This window comes from Equus asinus, chromosome 14 (assembly GCF_041296235.1).
Source record: "Equus asinus isolate D_3611 breed Donkey chromosome 14, EquAss-T2T_v2, whole genome shotgun sequence".
Lineage (NCBI taxonomy): Eukaryota > Metazoa > Chordata > Mammalia > Perissodactyla > Equidae > Equus > Equus asinus.
In genome coordinates, this window is record NC_091803.1 from 24,734,891 (window position 1) to 24,752,600 (window position 17,710).

Genomic DNA, 17,710 nt, shown 5'->3' on the forward strand with positions numbered 1-17,710 from the left:
GGTCCCTGTGGGGCAGGGCAGGGGGCCGCCTCCTTGTGGGAAACTGGATCCCAGGACGTGCAGAGCAGCAGGGAACAGGGCGGCCCCTTTGTCCCCTGATAATCCCCTCCCCGACTTTGCCACCTCCCTCCCAACAACCAGGGTTTAAGGTTGAGTTTGTCGGCTGTAAGGGACTAGGGTGTCACCTCAGTGTTCCCTTCCCTACCTGTCCCCTGCTTCCAGGGGCTTCTGCACCTGCCCTCCCCCTCCCCCAGGGTGTAACTCCTTCCCTCCCTCCTGGGCGGCCCCAGGGCTCAGCCCCAAGTATAAAGCCACCTGAGGGGTGGGAGGACAGGTGCCCCAGAACAACCCAGAGACTGCAGAAAGGAAGGAGCTGAGGAGAGAGCATGAGCTGTCCACTGGGTGAGTGAGGGGTCAGGGCACCAGGGCCTGGAGCTCAGGATGGGAGGGGTGCTGCCAGGGCCCTCTGGCCCCTCTGACTCATGTGCCCAGCTGTCTTTGTGTCTGCTGGGAACCTCCAAGTTCTTACACACAGAAGACTTCGTTCATCATTCACTCATTCATTCATTCAGTCAAGAAATATTTATTGAGTGCCTATTATGTGCTTGGTAGTATTCTAAGCATTCGGGGACACAGCAGTGAGCAAACAGACAAAAATCTATGGTCTCATGGAGATTTCATTCTGCAGACAACAATACGTGTAATAAATAAGTAAATTATAATGCCAGTGTGCCGGAAGGTGAGCACAATGATCCAAGTTTGTTGAGTGAATGAATGAATGAATGAAAGGGCCTTCACCTTCGATCTTCCCTTAAGTTCTGAACTTCTGGGAACTCAGGAATGCAGAAACGGGAACAAAGGAGGCCCTTCTGGTTTGCCTCTCATCTCCGTCACTTCCTGCTGGTGACCTGAGGTGATTCCCGTCCTCCCAGAGCCCCACACTGTTGGTGGGAACGTAAACTGGGCCTGATCTTTGAGAGGACAATTTGACAGCATTTACTCAATTTTTTTTTTTTTATTGTGGTCACAATACCTTACAACATTGTGAAATTTCAGTTGTACATTATTATTTGTCATATACCATGTAAGTGTGCCCCTTCATCCCTTGTGCCCACCCTCCACCCCCCTTCCCCCAGTAACCACTAATTTGTTCTCTTTGTCTGTAAGTTTGTTTACATTCCACATATGAGTGAAATCATACAGTGTTTGTCTTTCTCTGTCTGGCTTATTTCACTTAACATAAGCATTTATTCAAATTTAAATGAGCATTTCCTTCAATCCAGATATTCCCACTTTCAACAGTACACACAGAGCCTGGAATAAGGATGTTCATGGCAGCATTCATTCATTCAACAAATATTTATTCAGCTCTGCACTAGGTGCTAGGGAACAAGCAGTGAACGAACCAGGTGAGGTTTTCTCTTTCCTGGAGCCGACAGTCTAGGGGAGGAAACGACAACAAGCAGCGGACAAATAAATAAATGAGGTAGCTGCAAATAAAAGTTTCTGAAGACTATAAATCAGGGAGGGGAGGGGCTTTTGATATGTGGTCGGGACAGCTTATCTGAGCTAAGGCCTGAAGAACAAGGAGGAGGCAGCCTTGGGAAGGTTTGGGGGGTAGTCCCAGCAGGCCCCAGGGGGGCAAAGGCTTGAGTGGGAAGGCTGCAGAAGAGAAAGGAGGCCAGTGCTGAGAGGCCAGGCCTTGCGGGCCATCCTGAGGACTTTGGCTTTCACTCTGTGTGAGGTGGGAGCCCCAGAAGGGTCAGCACAGAGGAGGGACCTAATTGGACTCAAGAGGTTGCTGGGTGGGGGAGAGAGGTGGCAAGGGTTGAAGCAGAGACCAGAGGGGAGGCTACTGCTATAGTCCTGGTGAGAGGTGCTGGCGGCTAGGACTCAGGTGGGAGCAGTGGAAGGAGGGGAGAAGTGGTTAGATTCCGGATACATCTTTTCATCTTTTAAAACTTTTTATTGAAAAAAAAAATTTACAAATATACAGAAAAGTGCAGAAGTCATAAGCATACAATGAATTTTCACACAGTGAACATATCCTTGTCATGAGCACCCAGATCAAGAAACACAGACCTGACTGGCTACCTTTTAAGGACAGAGCCAACAGGATTTATTGCGGGGTTGAATGTGGAGAGCAAGAGAAAATGAGGCAACAAAGAGGACCCCATGGTTTTTTTTTTTTTTTAAAGATTGGCACCTGAGCTAACATCTGTTGCCAATCCCTTTTTTTCCTTTTTCTTCTTCTCCCCTAAGCCCCCCAGTACATAGTTGTATATTCTAGTTGTGAGAGCCTCTGGTTGTGCTATGTGGGACGCCACCTCAACACGGCCTGATGAGCGGTGCCATGTCCACGCCCAGGATCCGAACCAGCGAAACCGTGGGCCACTGAAGCAGAGCACGCGAACTTAACCACTCGGTCACAGGGCCAGCCCCAACCCTACGGTTTTGACCTGAGCAACAGGAAGAATAAAAGTGCTCTTATCTGAGATGGGGAAGACTTGGGGGCGGGAGGGCTGGAGGTAGAATCTAGAATTGAATATTGGGTATTTTGAGTTTCAGATGCTTGTTAATATATAAGGGAAAATGTCAAGCAGGAAGTTGAATACATGGCTCTGGAGTTCAGGGGAATGTTCTGGGATGGAAATAATCTCCTTACAGGGAGATTCTGCCCTCACTTGGATACACAAAGACTGTACCCATCTGAGGAGTTGTTACGGAGAATGAACGAATCAGCAGGCGGGGTTGGGGACTTATTGCTGAGCTCTGATTTCTTCTACCAGCTCCTCTCTGCCTACTGACCATGCTGCTGCCACCCCTCAGTCCTGGGGACCCCATCTCCCCAGCTGAGCCCATCAGTCAAGCCTACAGCCTGGCCCTTTACATGCAGAAGAATACATCAACACTGCTGCAGACTTACGTGAGTGACACTAGACATGAGCAGGGGATGAGGGGAGAGGGACACTGCCTCTTGGCCCAGACCTGGGTAGGGGAAGCAGAGCAACCCCAGAAGTCTCCTCCATGGGTCTGAAGGTACCAGGACTAGAGACATATCTACACGAATGCTGTCACTGAAGGCAGGTGACCTTGGGCAACTCATTCCTTCTTTCAATCTCAGCTTCCTCATCTGCTAAATGGGATGGTGATCCTGCCTTTTATGAACTCTCAGGACTGTTACAAGACTCAAAGGAAGCACATAGAGGGAAGGGCGTTACAGGGTCAAGTGATTATTGCTGTGTGCTTATCTGAGCTTTATGCCATGCTGGGCACTCTATTCCCATTACCTTACTGACTCCTCAAACAGTTCTGAGAGATGGAATTATAATCTATTTTACAGATAAGGAAACTGAGTCTTAAAGAGAGTGAATAATTTGCCCGAGGTCACACAGCTAATAACTGGCAGTGCCAGGATCTTAAACCAGGTCTGGGGCATTCAATGCCAATCCTCACCCCCCAACCGTCTAGAAGTTCAAGCTGGCAGCCTGTTGGCTGGGTCTGACCCACAGATGTTTTCTGTTTGGGTCATGCAGTGCTCATTCAAATTTTGAATCTTGTTTAAAACAGACACAGGAACCCTGTTGACCAAACTCCTGCCTGCCTGCCCACCCTTCATCCTAGTCCTGCCTTCTTCCCCAAGATGCATGGTCTGCCTGGCCTCTGGAGGCCCTGGAGTTTGTGGCTCTTCCACTGTACTATATTCCAGACCTATGAGAAATTACTAAAACTAGTTTCTAGTCCCATCACTGTTCCCTGGGTAGGTTTGGGCACACTGAGCCTCAGTTTCTCTTCCTGTGAAAGGGGGATGTAGGTTCATGGAGGTGAGAACTTTAATGGAGAAGGCACTCAACTAAATTTAATAATGTTAACTATTACTTACTAACGATTATAATGAAATTAACAAATATAAACTAAATGCAGTAAATAAAAAAGAAATATATAGGGTTGGAACTACATTGTCAATAATATATTTAGATTGAAAACATTATAATAAATAATTAATATAAGCATAACATTCATGATACTAATATATCAATCTATTAGTAACTAATGGTGGCTTATCGTGCCCATATTGTACATCAGGTGCTGTGCTAAGTCCTTTATATATATTACTTCTTACCGTCTTCACAATAATACTGCCACATGGGAATTGAAGCTGTGATTCAAAGTTGCACATGTACAAATTTGTACATGGAGGAAGCTAAACTGGAACCTGATAGAGCCCAGGCTCTGTGCTAGGACATCCCACCAACTCCCTGAGGGGTAATGAATGGCAACTCTCCCTGGGAAGATGCCAGTCTCATAGAAGGCAGATGTGCGCTCAGCGGGAGCCCCAGGGCACCCCTTTAGTCCCCTCACTCCTGTCTGTCTCTGTCCCTCATGCAGCTCCAGTACCAAGGCAGCCCCTTTAGTGACCCTGGCTTCTCAGCCCCTGAGCTCCAGCTCAGCAGCCTGCCTCCTGCCGCCGTCTCCTTCAAGACCTGGCATGCCCTGGATGATGCAGAGCGGCTGGGCCGGGCCCAGGGGGCCTTCCAGGCCTTGTCCCAGCACCTCCAGCTAGTGGGGGACGACCAGAGTGACCTGAACCCTGCCAGCCCTATCCTGCTGGCTCAGCTTGGGGCTGCAAGACTCAGGGCCCAAGGCCTGCTGGGAAACATGGTTGCCATCATGACTGCCCTGGGCCTGCCCATCCCCCCAGAAGAGGATACTCTCGGGCTTGTCGCCTTTGGGGCCTCAGCCTTTGAGAGGAAATGTCGAGGCTATGTAGTGACCCGGGAATATGGCCACTGGACAGACCGAGCTGTGAGAGACTTGGCTCTGCTCAAGGCCAAATATCCTGGATAGAGGAGGTGGGACTTTCTGTCAGAGGCTTCAACACTGCCCCTTTGACAATGGACTCTTTTCTGCTTCTCGACTAGAAAGGAGACACATCTCATCTAGCAGCCAGGGCTCGTGTGCCATGTATTTGGGAATATTTGCTGGGAATCAGGCCTCAGGTCCCTATTGCCTGGGCCTTCCTGCCTAGGTCACATGGTATCCCTTCCAGATCTGGGTGGGAGACTCTGTGGACATCACTTCATGGATTACCACTCCAGTGGTACTCACTGCTAACTTTCTGGGTGGGAAGAAGTGCCTCTTTGAAGAGGCTTCACTTCCCCCGGTACAGGGAGAGGACAGTGGGTCTTCTTCCTGGGCTCTCCCTGAGACCTTCCCCTTGCTGAAATTTTGGGGAGGTTGAGGGGCTGCCGTCTTGTCTCTGTCTACCTCACTTCCTGAATGCAGATATGGGCTTTCCGAGGAGACAGGCCTCCCTTCTTGGCCAGGATTCATTTCCTTCCCTCGTCTACCCCTCTGACTGCGGCCACTGTTCCAACTTCCTATCTTAAGGAGTATCACTTCCTGATCAAGGGAAGTCCTATTCTTGAAAAACTAAGAACTCACGTCACATCTGTTTCCTGCTTGGGATGCATCTACTTCCTGTTCTGGGCTGACAGATGGCATCCTTGGCCTGGGGCTCTCATGAATCTCCTATTTACACTTTCCCCCTGGTCTGGGGGGCCAGGTGTACCCTAAGGATCCTATTCTCCTCAAAGGTGTCTCCCCATTTTCAACAACTATATATACTGGTAACTTTAGTGTTCTTTTTATTTTTAAACATTTTATTTACAAAAAATTAATTTATTCTCAGAAATAAAACTCTTTTAAGGTGTTGATTTTTTTCTCTCCTCAGACCTGGCTTGGGAGAGGGGAGGTGCAGGCATAGGACATCAAAGGGGGAGGGGATCAGGGCCCTAAGGGATGGGATGGGGGAGGGGGAGGGCAGCAGGTGAAGTGACCTTGGAGGAAGGTGGCTGAAATTTGTCTGGAGTAGCCCTCCCACCACAGGGCCAGCAGGCACATCCCTGGCCGGGAAAGGACAGAGAAAAGGAGTGGCAAAGTGTCCCCTCCTTGAGATGAAGCTGAGATGTACACATGCTCACACGTGTGTGACATGTGCGGGCCAAGAGGAGACAAGAGATGGGGAAAAAGGAAAACAAAGAGGCCCCCAGGGATGAGTGAACGGGGAGACCAAGAGAGACGGGGGCAGGCCCAAGTGATGGAAAAGAGAGGGAGAAAGCAAGAAAATGATGGACATGAGAAGTCACATACAGAGATAAGAAAGTCCGCAGAGAGAAAAGGCCGAGAACATCCAAAACAAATAGAGACGAGAGACAGGGAGATGGAGACAGTCGGAGAACAGGAGAACATACAGACGCCGACAGAGATGGCCGGAGAGAGGTGACGGCGAGCTGCAGCCCCGCGACCCGAGCTCAGGCCGGGCACCCGGGCACCAGCTGGCCCAGGTCGGCCTCGGTGCGGCTCACCCAGTCGCGGTAGAGGCCGCACACGCGGAGCCCCAGCACTTTGGCCAGGAAGACGCCGGCGGCGGCGGCGGCGGCGGCGGCGGCGGCGGGCTCGGGCCGGGGCCCGCGGGTCTCGGCACCCAGCGCAGCCAGCACGGCCTCCACGGCGGCGCCCAGGGCCCGGGCCTGGCGCGCCGCGTCCTCCAGGCGCCGCAGCAGGCGCGGCGCGCGCGGGTTCAGCTCAGCCTGGCGGCGGCGCACCACATCGAGCAGCGGCGGCAGGGCGGCCAGCGCCGCCGCGTCCAGCCGCAGGCGCTCGGGCGCGGGCAGGCCCGCGTGGCCCGGGGCCGGGGCGCTCAGGCCGGCCACCGGCAGCCGCGGGGGCGAGAAGCCGGGCAGCCCGAAGGGGTCTCCCTGGTGCTGCACCTGCGGAGACACGGCAGTCAATGGGGTTCGCGGAGGCGCTACGGGCAAACTCGCCACTGCGAACTGAGCCCTCCACCCCTCTCCTGGGGCCTCAGTTTCCCATCGTTCCTCCCAACAGAGCTGCTGTGTTTGAGATAATACAAAACAACAACAAACGTGGCCTTTACACCAGTGCCTTTGTCTCCTCATCTCTAAAACGGAGGGGGACCGGCCCCGTGGCCGAGTGGTTCAAGTTCCACGCGCGGCGCTTTGGTGCTTTGGCGCGCGGGGTTCACAGGTTCGGATCCCGGTGTAGACCTACTCCACCCTCAGCCACGCTGTGGCGGTGTCCCACATACAAAGAAGAGGAAGACTGGCACAGACGTTAGCTCAGCCAATCTTCCTCTCACACACAAAATAAATAAATAAAAATAAAATGGAGATAAAAGCAGTATCAACGTCATAAGGTAGTTATGAGCTCGTTAAAATGCTTAAGGCAGGTCCTGGCCCATTGGAAGGGCACAATAAATGTTAGCTCTTTTATTAATGCTATCTTACAGATCTGGGTGCAAATCTGTCTTCACCATTTACTAGCTCTGCAGTTTTGTGCAAAACCATTTCCCTTCTCTGAGCCTCAGTCTTCTCATCTGTAAAACGGGGGAACAGCTCTCTGTCCCGTCTTCCTACCAGGGATACCCTGAGACTCACGTAAGATAGGGCAAGGACTGAGTCTGTTGCACTCCCTGCCCTCATTCTCCCTCACCTCTGCACCTGTCTGGCACACAGCAGAGACTCAATGAATAACCGTCATATGAATGAATCAATGAAAGATAAAGGTGATTTGTAAATTGTAAAAATGCCATAACAATACCATTTATCCTTTGTTAAAATTTTGCCTCTGGTTCAGGCATTGTGCTTGCTGCTTTAAACACACTACAGTAGTCCCCCCTTATGGAGGGGAGTGGTGATAATTCCAAGACCTTCAGTGGATGCCTGCAACCATGGATAGTACCCAGCTCTATATATACCATGTTTTTTCCTATACATGCATACCTATGATAAAGTTCAATTAATAAATTAGGTACAGTAAGAGACTAACAACAATAACTAATAATATAAAAACAATGTACTGTAATAAAAGTTACAATATCTTAGCAGCCTCAGCACACGATTTTTTTTCTTTCCTTATTAAGTCTATAACTTTCACCTTTTCACTTAAAGGAAATGCTTTACAGCTTCTCCTGGTCATATCCAAACGGCCAGCATCACCACTCTTGTGCTTTGGGGCTATTATTAAGTAAAACAAGGGTTACTTGAACACAAGCACTGCGATGCCTCAACAGTCAATCTGATAACTGAGACGGCTACTAAGTGACTGAGGGGTGGGTAGTGTATAGTGTATTCACAAAGATGGATGGATAAAGGGATGTTCACGTCCTGGGCTGGACAGAGCAGGAGGGCACAAGATTTCACCACACTACTCAGAGTGGTGCATGATTTAAAATTTATGAAGTGTTTTTATTTCTGGAATTTTCCATTTAATATTTTTGGACTGTGGTTGACCAAAACCACGGAAAGTGAAACCACAGATAAGGGAGGACTACCATATTCCTAATCTTCCCCAAAATGGATGTAATGATGATGAAGATTTTGTAAATGAGGATATTGGGGCTGAAGAGATAGCATGACTTGCCTCAGGTCATCCATCTAGGAAGGGGCAGAGCTGGAATTTGAACCAAAATTGGTAGGACTACAAAGCTAATTCTCTCTATTATCATACTATCCGTGTCATAATTGTTACATTATTATTTCTAATGCTATCATTACTGACCAAGGTCACAGCAAATTGGTAGGCCCACAGTCTGTCTAATTCAAAACTATACCCTCCCTCCACCACACCAGAATAATCTGGGGAAATACCTTCTTTCCTTGGGCAGGGTCCTCTGCCCAACTAAAGATGTTGACAGATCCCCCTCATCTGTAAAAGTCCCCTCTTAGGATAGAATTTTTGCCTCAGATCGAAACCCCTTCTTGCCCTGTCTGCACATCACAGGTAGAAGAGTTCACAGGTCATCTTGTTCAACTGCTTCCTTTTACAGATGGGGAGACCAAGGCCCATGGAGGTGAGGTAACAAGATCACATAGAACCTAGAACCTAGGTTTCCTGGTTTCCAGTCCAGAGTTCTCTTCACTCTCTCAGGTTCCGTCTGTCTTAAGGTACCAAGGAGGGAGCCTCCAAGCTGAGGAGAATGGAGGGGCATTTGGGGCACAGAGAGGGTCCTCCTCCAATTTGCTATGGGGCTAAGGGCAAGTTACCGATCCCTCTCCAGAGCCCCAATTTCAGCAGCTGGGAAACGGGACTGAGAAAATGGGTGGTCAAGAACCCCTGTAATCTGTACTTCCCCATTGCCCAGGCCCCTGGCACCCCTACCCCCATCCATACTCACATATTCCTGGAGCAGCTGCTCAGCATATTTGGTGAGGAGGCGGGCAAGGCTGTGTGTCTGATGGATCTTGGCCTCCAAGTGGGGAAGGGATGAGATTGAGGAGTCAGTCTGGGGGTCTTCTGGTGGGAAAAGGGGGAGGAATGAGGGCAGCCCTCCCTGACCAGTTTTTCCTTGACCACTTTTTCCAGCCTGGCTCCTCCTTCCCAAACCCAGAAGCTCTGCTTGGAATACTCCAACTTTTAGCCAGGGAGGCTCTGTACCATTCTACATGAGGGAAAATGAGGAACTAGACATTTGCCAAACGGTTGTTCTACTTGAAAAATATTTCCTGTCCCCAAACCGCTGTTGAAATCCTATTAAAGCCAAATCCAAATACTGCCTCCTCGGCGCAGACTCCAGATTCACCCTTCCCTTCAATTAACTTCTTCTTTCTACTCAAGGCCATTTGCTCATGCTTCCAAGGTTGTTCTTTTAAAGGCTGTTTTATCTGTGTGAATCTGCCTCGGCCTGGCAGCCCTTGAAGGGTAGGTCTCACCTATCTCTGAAGCTCAGTGATTATTGGTGGAGTTCAATATCATTGAAGCATAGAACTTCAAATAGGAATACGCCTTTAACCCCATTTTACAGGTTGGAAGACTGAAGTCCCATTCCCTCCCTGATGGCTCTTCTGTGCAAGGCGCCGGGCTGGGCACTGCGCAGCGTCAACGAATCAGCGACTGGCCTTCCCTAGCACAAGCTAGAAGGTGGCGTCCGGGGAGGACTACATTTCCCAAGAAGCCCAGCGCGCGCGCCCAGGGCATGCTGGGGAATGTAGTCCTGGTCGAGCAACTCCCTCCCCGCCCCCGACATGAGTTTCCCACCGCCGGTCCCTATCCTTAACAGCCTCGACTTTCGTTTCCTGTTGTCACCCACTCGCTCCTGTGGCCCAAAGACTTCCTCCCGTAACTCTACCCCTCCCTCACGGTCCCTAGCTCCGATTCTTTCCCAATACTCGGAGAGGATCCAGGCGTCCTGCCCCAGCCACGACCCCAATCCTCCCCCAGGGTGCACTCGAACCGGAGATCTAACTCCTGAGCCAAAGTCCCCCCTCTAAACTCTGGCGCTTGCCCCTTCCACAGCTCACCCGCTCGTTACCTGACACCTGGGCCCTGCTCTCCCCAACTCAGGTTGCTCCCTTCCCGGACTCGGGGGTGGCGGGGATCCAGACCCCAGCTTCCGGCCCTTATGACCCCTGCTGCACTCGGGCACTTGGCATCTGGCCCTTCAGCCCCTTACCCAGACTTCCCTCCCTCCGGCTCATGCTGGCACCTGGCTGATCCCGGTTGCCTTTACGCCCCCCTCCTCCGACGCGGGGAGAAGGGGGAAAGGGGTAGGGGCGTGGCCCGGGCGCAGCCAATCAGGGGCCAGACCCCAAACAATCCCCCTCCCCCCTGTCCCCCCCTCTTCCCCCCCCCTTCCCCCGAGACCCAGGCGGGATTCCTTGGCCCTGAGCTCATCTCCCTGCCTGCGCGGCCTAGTCCGGAAAGAGACCTGAGGGGGGCGGCAGGTTGTCTACTGGTGGAGTCGGGACCTCCAGGTTGCGGGTGCCGGGACATGGGAGGCAGCCCTGCGTCCCGCCAGGAGGAGGAGGCTCAGGCTCCGACCTGGGGCAAGGATTGGCGCCCGGGCTGCTTTTGGGAGAAAACTGAGGGGATAGGAGCGGGCAAGACAGGAGTGTGCTGGCCATTCCTCTTGGCTGGGGGAGCAGGAAGAGCGGGGTGTGAGAGAGGCCACGATGGGGGCCCTCAGGCTTGGGCCACACCTGCCCAGATATCCACCTCCTGGCCCATTTCAGATTCTTTCTGCCCTCCTTCTCATTGTCCCATCTAGGAGGAAGACAGATACACCACCTCACCTCACCTTACCAGGCCCAGTAAGAGAACCCCTCTGACACACCTGCTCCTACTGAAGGGTTAATGCATACAGACTTTCATTCTCACACAGGAACAAGCTTCAGAGACAGGTACAGGGGGTCACACCTGCACATCAACCCCACTAACCTGGTGCAGACAAACGCCAAAAGGTCTGTACACACTTATGCCCACAAATGGTTCCCAAGCACCCACTCTGTCCTGGGCTCTGGGACCCAGAGATGATCCATACTTGGTCTCTGGCCCCCTGAGGCGCTCACAGTCTGATGTGGGAGACCATAGGCAACAGTAGGTAATGGGGTTTGTGAGTGAAGGGACTGGGAAGGAGGCCTGTGTGTCTGTGAGGATATTGCCATGAGCAGGCCACTACCAGAATAAAGGAAGGAAGAGATTAACTGGCAGAGGGCACAGCACGTGCCACTGAAGCCAGACTGTTGGTAGGGGCTACAGTCACACACTTATTAACAGTGACTATTTGTTGGTTATTTACAATGTGAAAGGCACTGTTCTAAGAGCTGTATACATATTAACTCACTCCCATGTTATAGTTGGGGAAATAGAGATAAGCGACTTGTCCAAGGTTACTGGACAAGCTGAACTGGGATTCTACTCTGGCAGTTTGGCTCCAGAAATGCTGTCATAACCACCTTACTATACCTGAACCCCTCTGGACATAGTCACACCAAAACACACAGACACAATAGCCACATCCTTGAAACATATGCACACACAGCAACACAAATTTAGACATGTCATATCTGCTGGCAAACACAGCCTCAAAACCAATCAAGATACACTCATTCTAAGTAAACTTTTAATTAAAGGATAATATGCATAGGGAAAAGTGCACACATCCTAAGTGTACAGCTAGATAAATTTTCACAGAGTAAATATGCCCAGGGCCTCAGCACCAGATTAAGAAATAGAACAGGATGACCACTATCCTGACTTCTCATGCCGTAAATTAGTTTTATCTGATTTTGAACTTCATATAAACGGAATCATACAGTGCTTACTGTTGGATCTGACTTCTTTCACGAGACATGTCCCTGTGGTTGGGTGTAGCAGGGCATCATTCTCTTGCTGTGTCCATAGTGTGAACAAGCTATAGTTCATTTCCACTCTCCTGTTAATGGGTTGTTTCCAGTTTGAGGCTATTATGAATAGTGCTATGAACATTCCAGTACTCTTGGTGCTCAATACCTACACGTTTCTGTTTCTGTTGGGTGTTGACGACCTGGGAGTGGAATTGCTGGATCATAGGGTCGGTGTATGTTCGTCTCCACTAGAAAACGGCCAGTTTTCCAAAGTGTCTCTGCCAATTTATACTCCCCCAGAAACAGGAGAAGTCCAGGCGCTCTGCTTCTTCCTCTGCTCTTGGTATGGTTCGTCATTCTCATTTTAGTCATTCTGGTAGGTGGAGACCCATTCATATTTGCAGAGTCTGGTATGTAATCGTCACTCAGTTAATAGATTGTTGAATGAATGGATGAAGGAATAGCCGGGCAGCTAGAACCAGACACCCTGGCGAGGGTGGACACACACACACACACATACACACAGCCTTTCAGGGACGCTCAGCAGCGTAGAATCAGACAGCCTGGCGGGGGTGGACACACACACACACACACACACACACACACACATACACACAGCCTTTCAGGGACGCTCACGCGCAGCAGACCCACACCGGGACACAGACACCTCGCAACACCCCCTCCCCCGCCCCCCGGCGTCCACGTGGTCTGAACGCACCGCCTCAGCCCTGCTGCGCGCGTCCAGTCGCCGAGCTGCCCCCAACCTCCCTCTCGGCGGCGGGCGGGGGTCACTGCGAGTCCGGGCGCCCCGAGGGGGCGGGCCCGGTCGAGGCGGGGCCGGCCGGCTTCCAGTGTTGGGCTCCAGCCGCCGGTGCCGCCGGGCAGCTCCGGGGCCGGGCCGGGGCGGGGCGCGGCGGCAGGAAGCGGGGCGGAGACTCGCGGAGGCTTTGGGGAGCGAAGGAGGGCGCGGCCAATTCCCGGAGGGACGGCAGGCCCAGAGAGCGGAGCCCCGGCCTGGCGCCGAGCCTGAGCCCGCCGGACGGGAGGCGGCCTAGCCGCGGGCTCGGCCTCGGCCCCAGCTCCGCCAGCATGGCCGGCCGGACCGTGCGGGCCGAGACCCGGAGCCGGGCCAAGGATGACATCAAGAAGGTGATGGCGACCATCGAGAAGGTCCGGAGATGGTGAGCGCTGCCTCGGGGCCAGGGACGGGGCACGGCGGGGCCACTCCTCCCCTAAATGCGTCTACCCTCCTTTCGCCAGCTGTGGCCCCCAGTTGTTAGGTGTACCCCCCAGCTGCGTCCTGGATCTACGGGGCTCTGTCCCCTTTTTCCTGGCTACACCCTGGGGTGTACAAGGCGTGTTCCCTACCCGTGCCCTCCCGGAGCAGGAGCCCCCATATATGCCCCGCCCCCTAAAGCTTTGACACTCCTCCCGAAAGTATGCCCGGGATCTTCATTGCTATTGTCCCCAGCCCGACCCATAGCAGCGCTACCCATGTATACCCCAGGGGTCTGCAGAGCCATGGCCCCAAGCCATACCCTCTCTCTAAAGGCACCCCCATGTATGCCCTGTGGTCTGCAGGGCTATCTTTCTCCCTCTAACTATGCCCCTTTCCTCCTGCACTACCCACACCTCTGCTGGTATCCCCAGATGTGTCCAGCTGGGGGAGGGCTCTCTCTCAGGCCTCTCTGACCCGATCCCCTCATCCTCCCACAGGGAGAAGCGCTGGGTGACTGTGGGTGACACTTCCCTTCGTATCTTCAAGTGGGTGCCAGTGGTGGACCCCCAGGAGGAGGTGAGCAAGCTTCCCCACACCGGGCCCTGCATCTGTACAACCTCAGGCAAGCTCCTCCCCACCCTGGCCTCTACCTCCAGTCCCCACTCAGGCCTCAAATGCAGCAGCCCTGACAGATGTTAACAATTATTAGCAACTCTGCCTCTTCTCCCTTTTTCCTGCTCCAGACCCCCAAGTTCAAGACTTAACCCAGTGTGCACAACATCTGTCACCTCAGGCAGGGCCTTTTGCTTCTCTCTGCCTCACTTTCCTTAATTGTACATTGGGGGCTTTGCAAGTGCTAACTAAAAAGCCAGCTCTGACCGTTACCCTTTAACCCCCAGGAGCGACGGAGGGCAGGTGGCGGGGCAGAGAGATCTCGAGGCCGGGAGCGTCGGGGCAGGGGCGCCAGTCCCCGAGGGGGTGGCCCTCTCATCCTGCTCGATCTCAATGGTATGTAGGGATCCTGGAATTTGGGGGGCTGTGAGGATTGAGTGAGGGGACTGGGGGCTTCAGGCCCAACCATCTTTGTTTTTGCTCCCACAGATGAGAACAGTAACCAGAGTTTCCATTCGGAAGGCTCCCTGCAAAAGGGCACTGAGCCCAGCCCTGGGGGCACCCCCCAGCCTAGCCGCCCTGTGTCACCTGCCGGACCACCAGAAGGGGTCCCAGAGGATGCTCAGCCCCCAAGGCTGGGCCAGGAGAGAGGTAGGACCAGGTGCCTCCCAGGAGCCCTCTCCTCTGAGTCTTGTCCTCTCCAAGGTTGAAGCTACCAGCTTACCCCTACAGCTGCTTCCCCTCCTGTGTGGCCTCCTCAGGAAGGCCTTCCCTGACTCCTTTGGGAAGTCACCACCCTACCTCTAGCAAGTGTCTGTCTCCTAACCCTGGCTTCTTAGGGTCTGTAGATAATTTATCACTGTCTGAGATTTTCATGTAAATTTAACTTTTTACTACTTAAATGTCTTTCTCCCTTACTCCCACCTCATGTCAGCTTCCTGAATGTTGGGCCCATGTTGATCTTGTTCACTGTTGTCTCCTCAGAACAATGTGGGACACATAGTAGGTGCTCAATAAATATTTGTTGAGGAATAAATAATAGTGATAATCCTAAGAGTGATTAATAAGTGGTAATAATAGCTAATACTTATTGAGCTCTTACTGTGTGCCAGGCCCCCTTCTAAGCACTTTACATGTTTTATCTCATTTAATCCTCACTACAGCCCTATGAAGGTTATAATCCCATTATGATCCCCATTGGTAGATGAGAAACTGAAAGCAGAGAAGTTAAGTAAGTTGCGCAAGCTCATACAGCCAGTGAGCTAGCATCTTGGGCATGAGTCCTCCTCAGCTCTTCTTTCTTCCTTATAGTCAAACCCCTCTCTGGTCAGTACCACCTCCCAAATGTGCCTTCCTCTCCCTCCCCAGGCTCTGTCATCTCTCTCACCTGCTCCTGGCTCCAGCCTCCTCATGGGTCTCCTCTCCTCCAGTCACCCCCACACAGCTGCCAGAGCAACTTTTTCTAAAGCACATGTTTGACAGAGTCATTTTCTTACTCAAAGCCTTCTCTGGCTCCCTGTGGCCTTTGACAACTCAGCTTGGCACTCTGGGCCCTTCCTGAACTGTCCCCTGCTGACCTCATTGTTCCCTTCCAGGAATGCAATGGCTTGGGCCTATGGTCTGTGTGTAGACTGTGCTTCACACTTGTATACCTTTACTAACATAAAAACAATAACTGGCATTTATTGAGCATTAACTATGTGCCAGACACAGTACTAAGGGCTTTACCTGTATTATCTCATTTAATCCTCACAACAGTCTCATGGTAATTACTATAATTATCCCCATTTTATAGATGGGAAAACTGAGGCCCAGAGAAATTAAGTCAGGTCAGGATTTGAACCCAGGTGGTCCAACCCCAGAATCTGTGCTGGCTGAGCCACTGCTCCCTCTGCCTAAAATGTGGTCTACCTCCCCTCTGTCTGCCTGATCAAATTCTACTCACCTGTCAAGATCTCACCTAAGTGTCCTTCCTGTGTCTTCTTCCTGGGTTGCAGCCAGGTTCCCAGCTCCCTCCTCGGTGCTCCCGCAGCCATGGGCTTATGTGATTGGTGTTTTGTTTTCCTCTTGGTCTGTGCTATGACACAGAGTGGCTGCTCAGGGAATGTCTGTTAACGTTCCAGATCCTGGGGGCATAACTGCAGGCGGTACTGATGAACCCCCAATGCTGACCAAGGAGGAGCCTGTGCCAGAATTGCTGGAGGCTGAGGTGAGAGAGGCCAGAAGGCTGGACTCCTGGGTCTTGGAGGGAATGGGGGCTCTGGGGCAGCCAAAGGCTTGGGGGCTGCCCTTCTAAGGTCCAGGCAGGAAATGTAGACCTCAGACGCAGCTAAAGGCTTAGAGGCTGGGTTCTTGGGACTGAAAAGGACAGGGTCTTTTAGAAATAAAGACCTGCGGGCTGGATCGGGGCTGATTTAAGACCATTAAAAGCCTGAAAAGAACATGATGCTCCTCCAAGTTTGTTTTTTTTTTCAATCCTAAACTATAAAATTAGCTTAAGAAAGTCCCCCACAAACTTCTGACTTTTCCCACAAGGACTACCTTGATACATTTGCCAGAAATATCAAATATCAACTTCTTTCTCCTAAACAGTGTTGTTGTTGTTTCCGGTGCCCTACGTAATCCGCATCCTGGGTCCCTGGCCCTGGGCTAGACTCCTGGGTCCGGGAGGGGAGTGGAGTGGAGGCTTTGGAGAAGGCAGAGGCTAGGAGGCTGCACTCCTGGGTTTGGGTAAAGCTCATGCCTGTCCTCCCTTCCTCTCCAGGCCCCCGAAGCTTACCCCGTCTTTGAGCCAGTGCCACCTGTCCCCGAGGCAGCCCAGGGTGATACAGAGGACTCGGAGGGCGCCCCCCCACTCAAGCGCATCTGCCCAAATGCCCCTGACCCCTGAGAAGCCGGCCTGCCTGTCCTGTCACCCCAGGGGTCCCTTTGACTTTTTACAAATAAAGACCCTTTTGTAATTTTGTGTCATGTCATTTCCCCGTCAGGGCTGGGGAGGGTCTTTGGAGGCAGTTTTGTCTCATGCTCCATTTCTCAGATGGGGTCACTGAGGCTCTAAGAGGACCTTCCTGTAGTCACACCATGAGTCAGACATGGAGTAGGGGCTTGAGCCAGGACCCTGCCTCCCCACACTCCCTCCACCCTGCTCTGTCCCCCTTACCTTTGACTCTTCCTGACCTTTAGCCCTTCTCCTCTGGGAATCCCAGGACCCCTCTTCTTCCTGCTCAGCCCTCCCCTGGGCCCAGCAATTACTAAAGCTCTGGGCAGCTAGGCCCATGATTCCCATTTCATAAAAAGGAACACAGAGGCCTAGAGGGACTTTGAGGCCTGGGATGACCCAAACCATTCCCTGCCCTCAGGAAGCTATAGCATCAGGCCTCGGTGCCTCTGCTTAGTCATTCCTCCACTGGAACCCCTGCCTACACTTCTGGTTGAGTCTTACTTGTCCTCAACTCAATTACTACCTCCTCCAGGAAGCCTTCCCTGACCCCAGGCTTAGTCTGTTTCTCCCCTTTTGGGCTCCCACAACCTCCTGTGCTTCCTTCCCTTTGTCTCAGCATTTATCGGGCTGTCTGAGATGGCTGGTTTGTGTGTCTGTCTTGTCCACTAGGCTGTGGGCTCCTCAAGGCAGACCTTGGGCCCCAGGCTTGTCTAGCACCACACTGGGCATAGAGCAGTCATAGTAACTGTTTGGTGAATGATTGAATAAATGAATGGGTTGAAGCTACCTAGG

At 52.2% G+C, this 17,710-nt stretch overlaps 3 protein-coding genes across 6 annotated transcripts in view; 2 read left to right on the forward strand and 1 right to left on the reverse strand.

Annotated features, from left to right (window-relative positions):
- Positions 1-2,776: 2,776 nt before the first annotated feature.
- Positions 2,777-4,848, forward strand: LOC106831902 (cardiotrophin-2; the record flags this gene model as incomplete). Its single annotated transcript, XM_014842374.3, has 2 exons — positions 2,777-2,926; positions 4,390-4,848. Coding segments are annotated over 2 exons (609 nt in total), but the record flags the coding sequence as incomplete, so codon positions are not given.
- Positions 4,849-6,311: 1,463 nt separating this feature from the next.
- LOC106831839 (cardiotrophin-1-like) lies at positions 6,312-10,590 on the reverse strand. Of its 3 annotated transcripts, none has more exons than XM_044746355.2 (3): positions 10,475-10,590; positions 9,200-9,318; positions 6,312-6,773 (listed from the first exon to the last, which is right to left on the reverse strand). In XM_044746355.2, the coding sequence occupies exons 1-3, from the start codon at positions 10,497-10,499 to the stop codon at positions 6,315-6,317; spliced, it is 603 nt and encodes a 200-aa protein (XP_044602290.2). In that variant the 5' UTR covers positions 10,500-10,590; the 3' UTR covers positions 6,312-6,314. The 3 variants fall into 3 exon arrangements, 2 of the variants coding, with proteins under 2 accessions (XP_044602290.2, XP_070340678.1); XM_070484577.1 differs by having other exon boundaries at positions 9,200-9,315; positions 10,475-10,545; XR_011494187.1 differs by having other exon boundaries at positions 6,756-6,773; positions 10,334-10,565.
- Positions 10,591-12,902: 2,312 nt separating this feature from the next.
- BCL7C (BAF chromatin remodeling complex subunit BCL7C) overlaps positions 12,903-17,710 on the forward strand; it is a 38,991-nt gene continuing 34,183 nt past the window's right edge. Inside the window, exons 1-6 of one of the 2 annotated variants that reach the window (XM_070484578.1) lie at positions 12,922-13,327; positions 13,863-13,941; positions 14,265-14,373; positions 14,467-14,628; positions 16,101-16,186; positions 16,742-16,937. In XM_070484578.1, coding sequence (XP_070340679.1) covers positions 13,236-13,327; positions 13,863-13,941; positions 14,265-14,373; positions 14,467-14,628; positions 16,101-16,186; positions 16,742-16,867 — 654 coding nt within the window. In that variant the 5' untranslated portion in view covers positions 12,922-13,235 and the 3' untranslated portion in view covers positions 16,868-16,937. Of the gene's footprint in view, positions 13,328-13,862; positions 13,942-14,264; positions 14,374-14,466; positions 14,629-16,100; positions 16,187-16,741; positions 16,938-17,710 lie in introns of those variants that run through there. The other variant, XM_044746350.2, reaches the window with a different exon arrangement.

Bases quoted from the DNA above. Each gene is read 5' to 3' on its own strand.
- LOC106831839 (XM_044746355.2), bottom strand. From the start codon at position 10,499: ATGAGCCGGAGGGAGGGAAGTCTGG. The intron at 9,319-10,474 runs GTAAGGGGCTGA...TTTTCCCACCAG, and splicing joins CCGGAGGGAGGGAAGTCTGG to AAGACCCCCAGACTGACTCC. The intron at 6,774-9,199 runs GTGAGTATGGAT...GTGTCTCCGCAG, and splicing joins AGCAGCTGCTCCAGGAATAT to GTGCAGCACCAGGGAGACCC.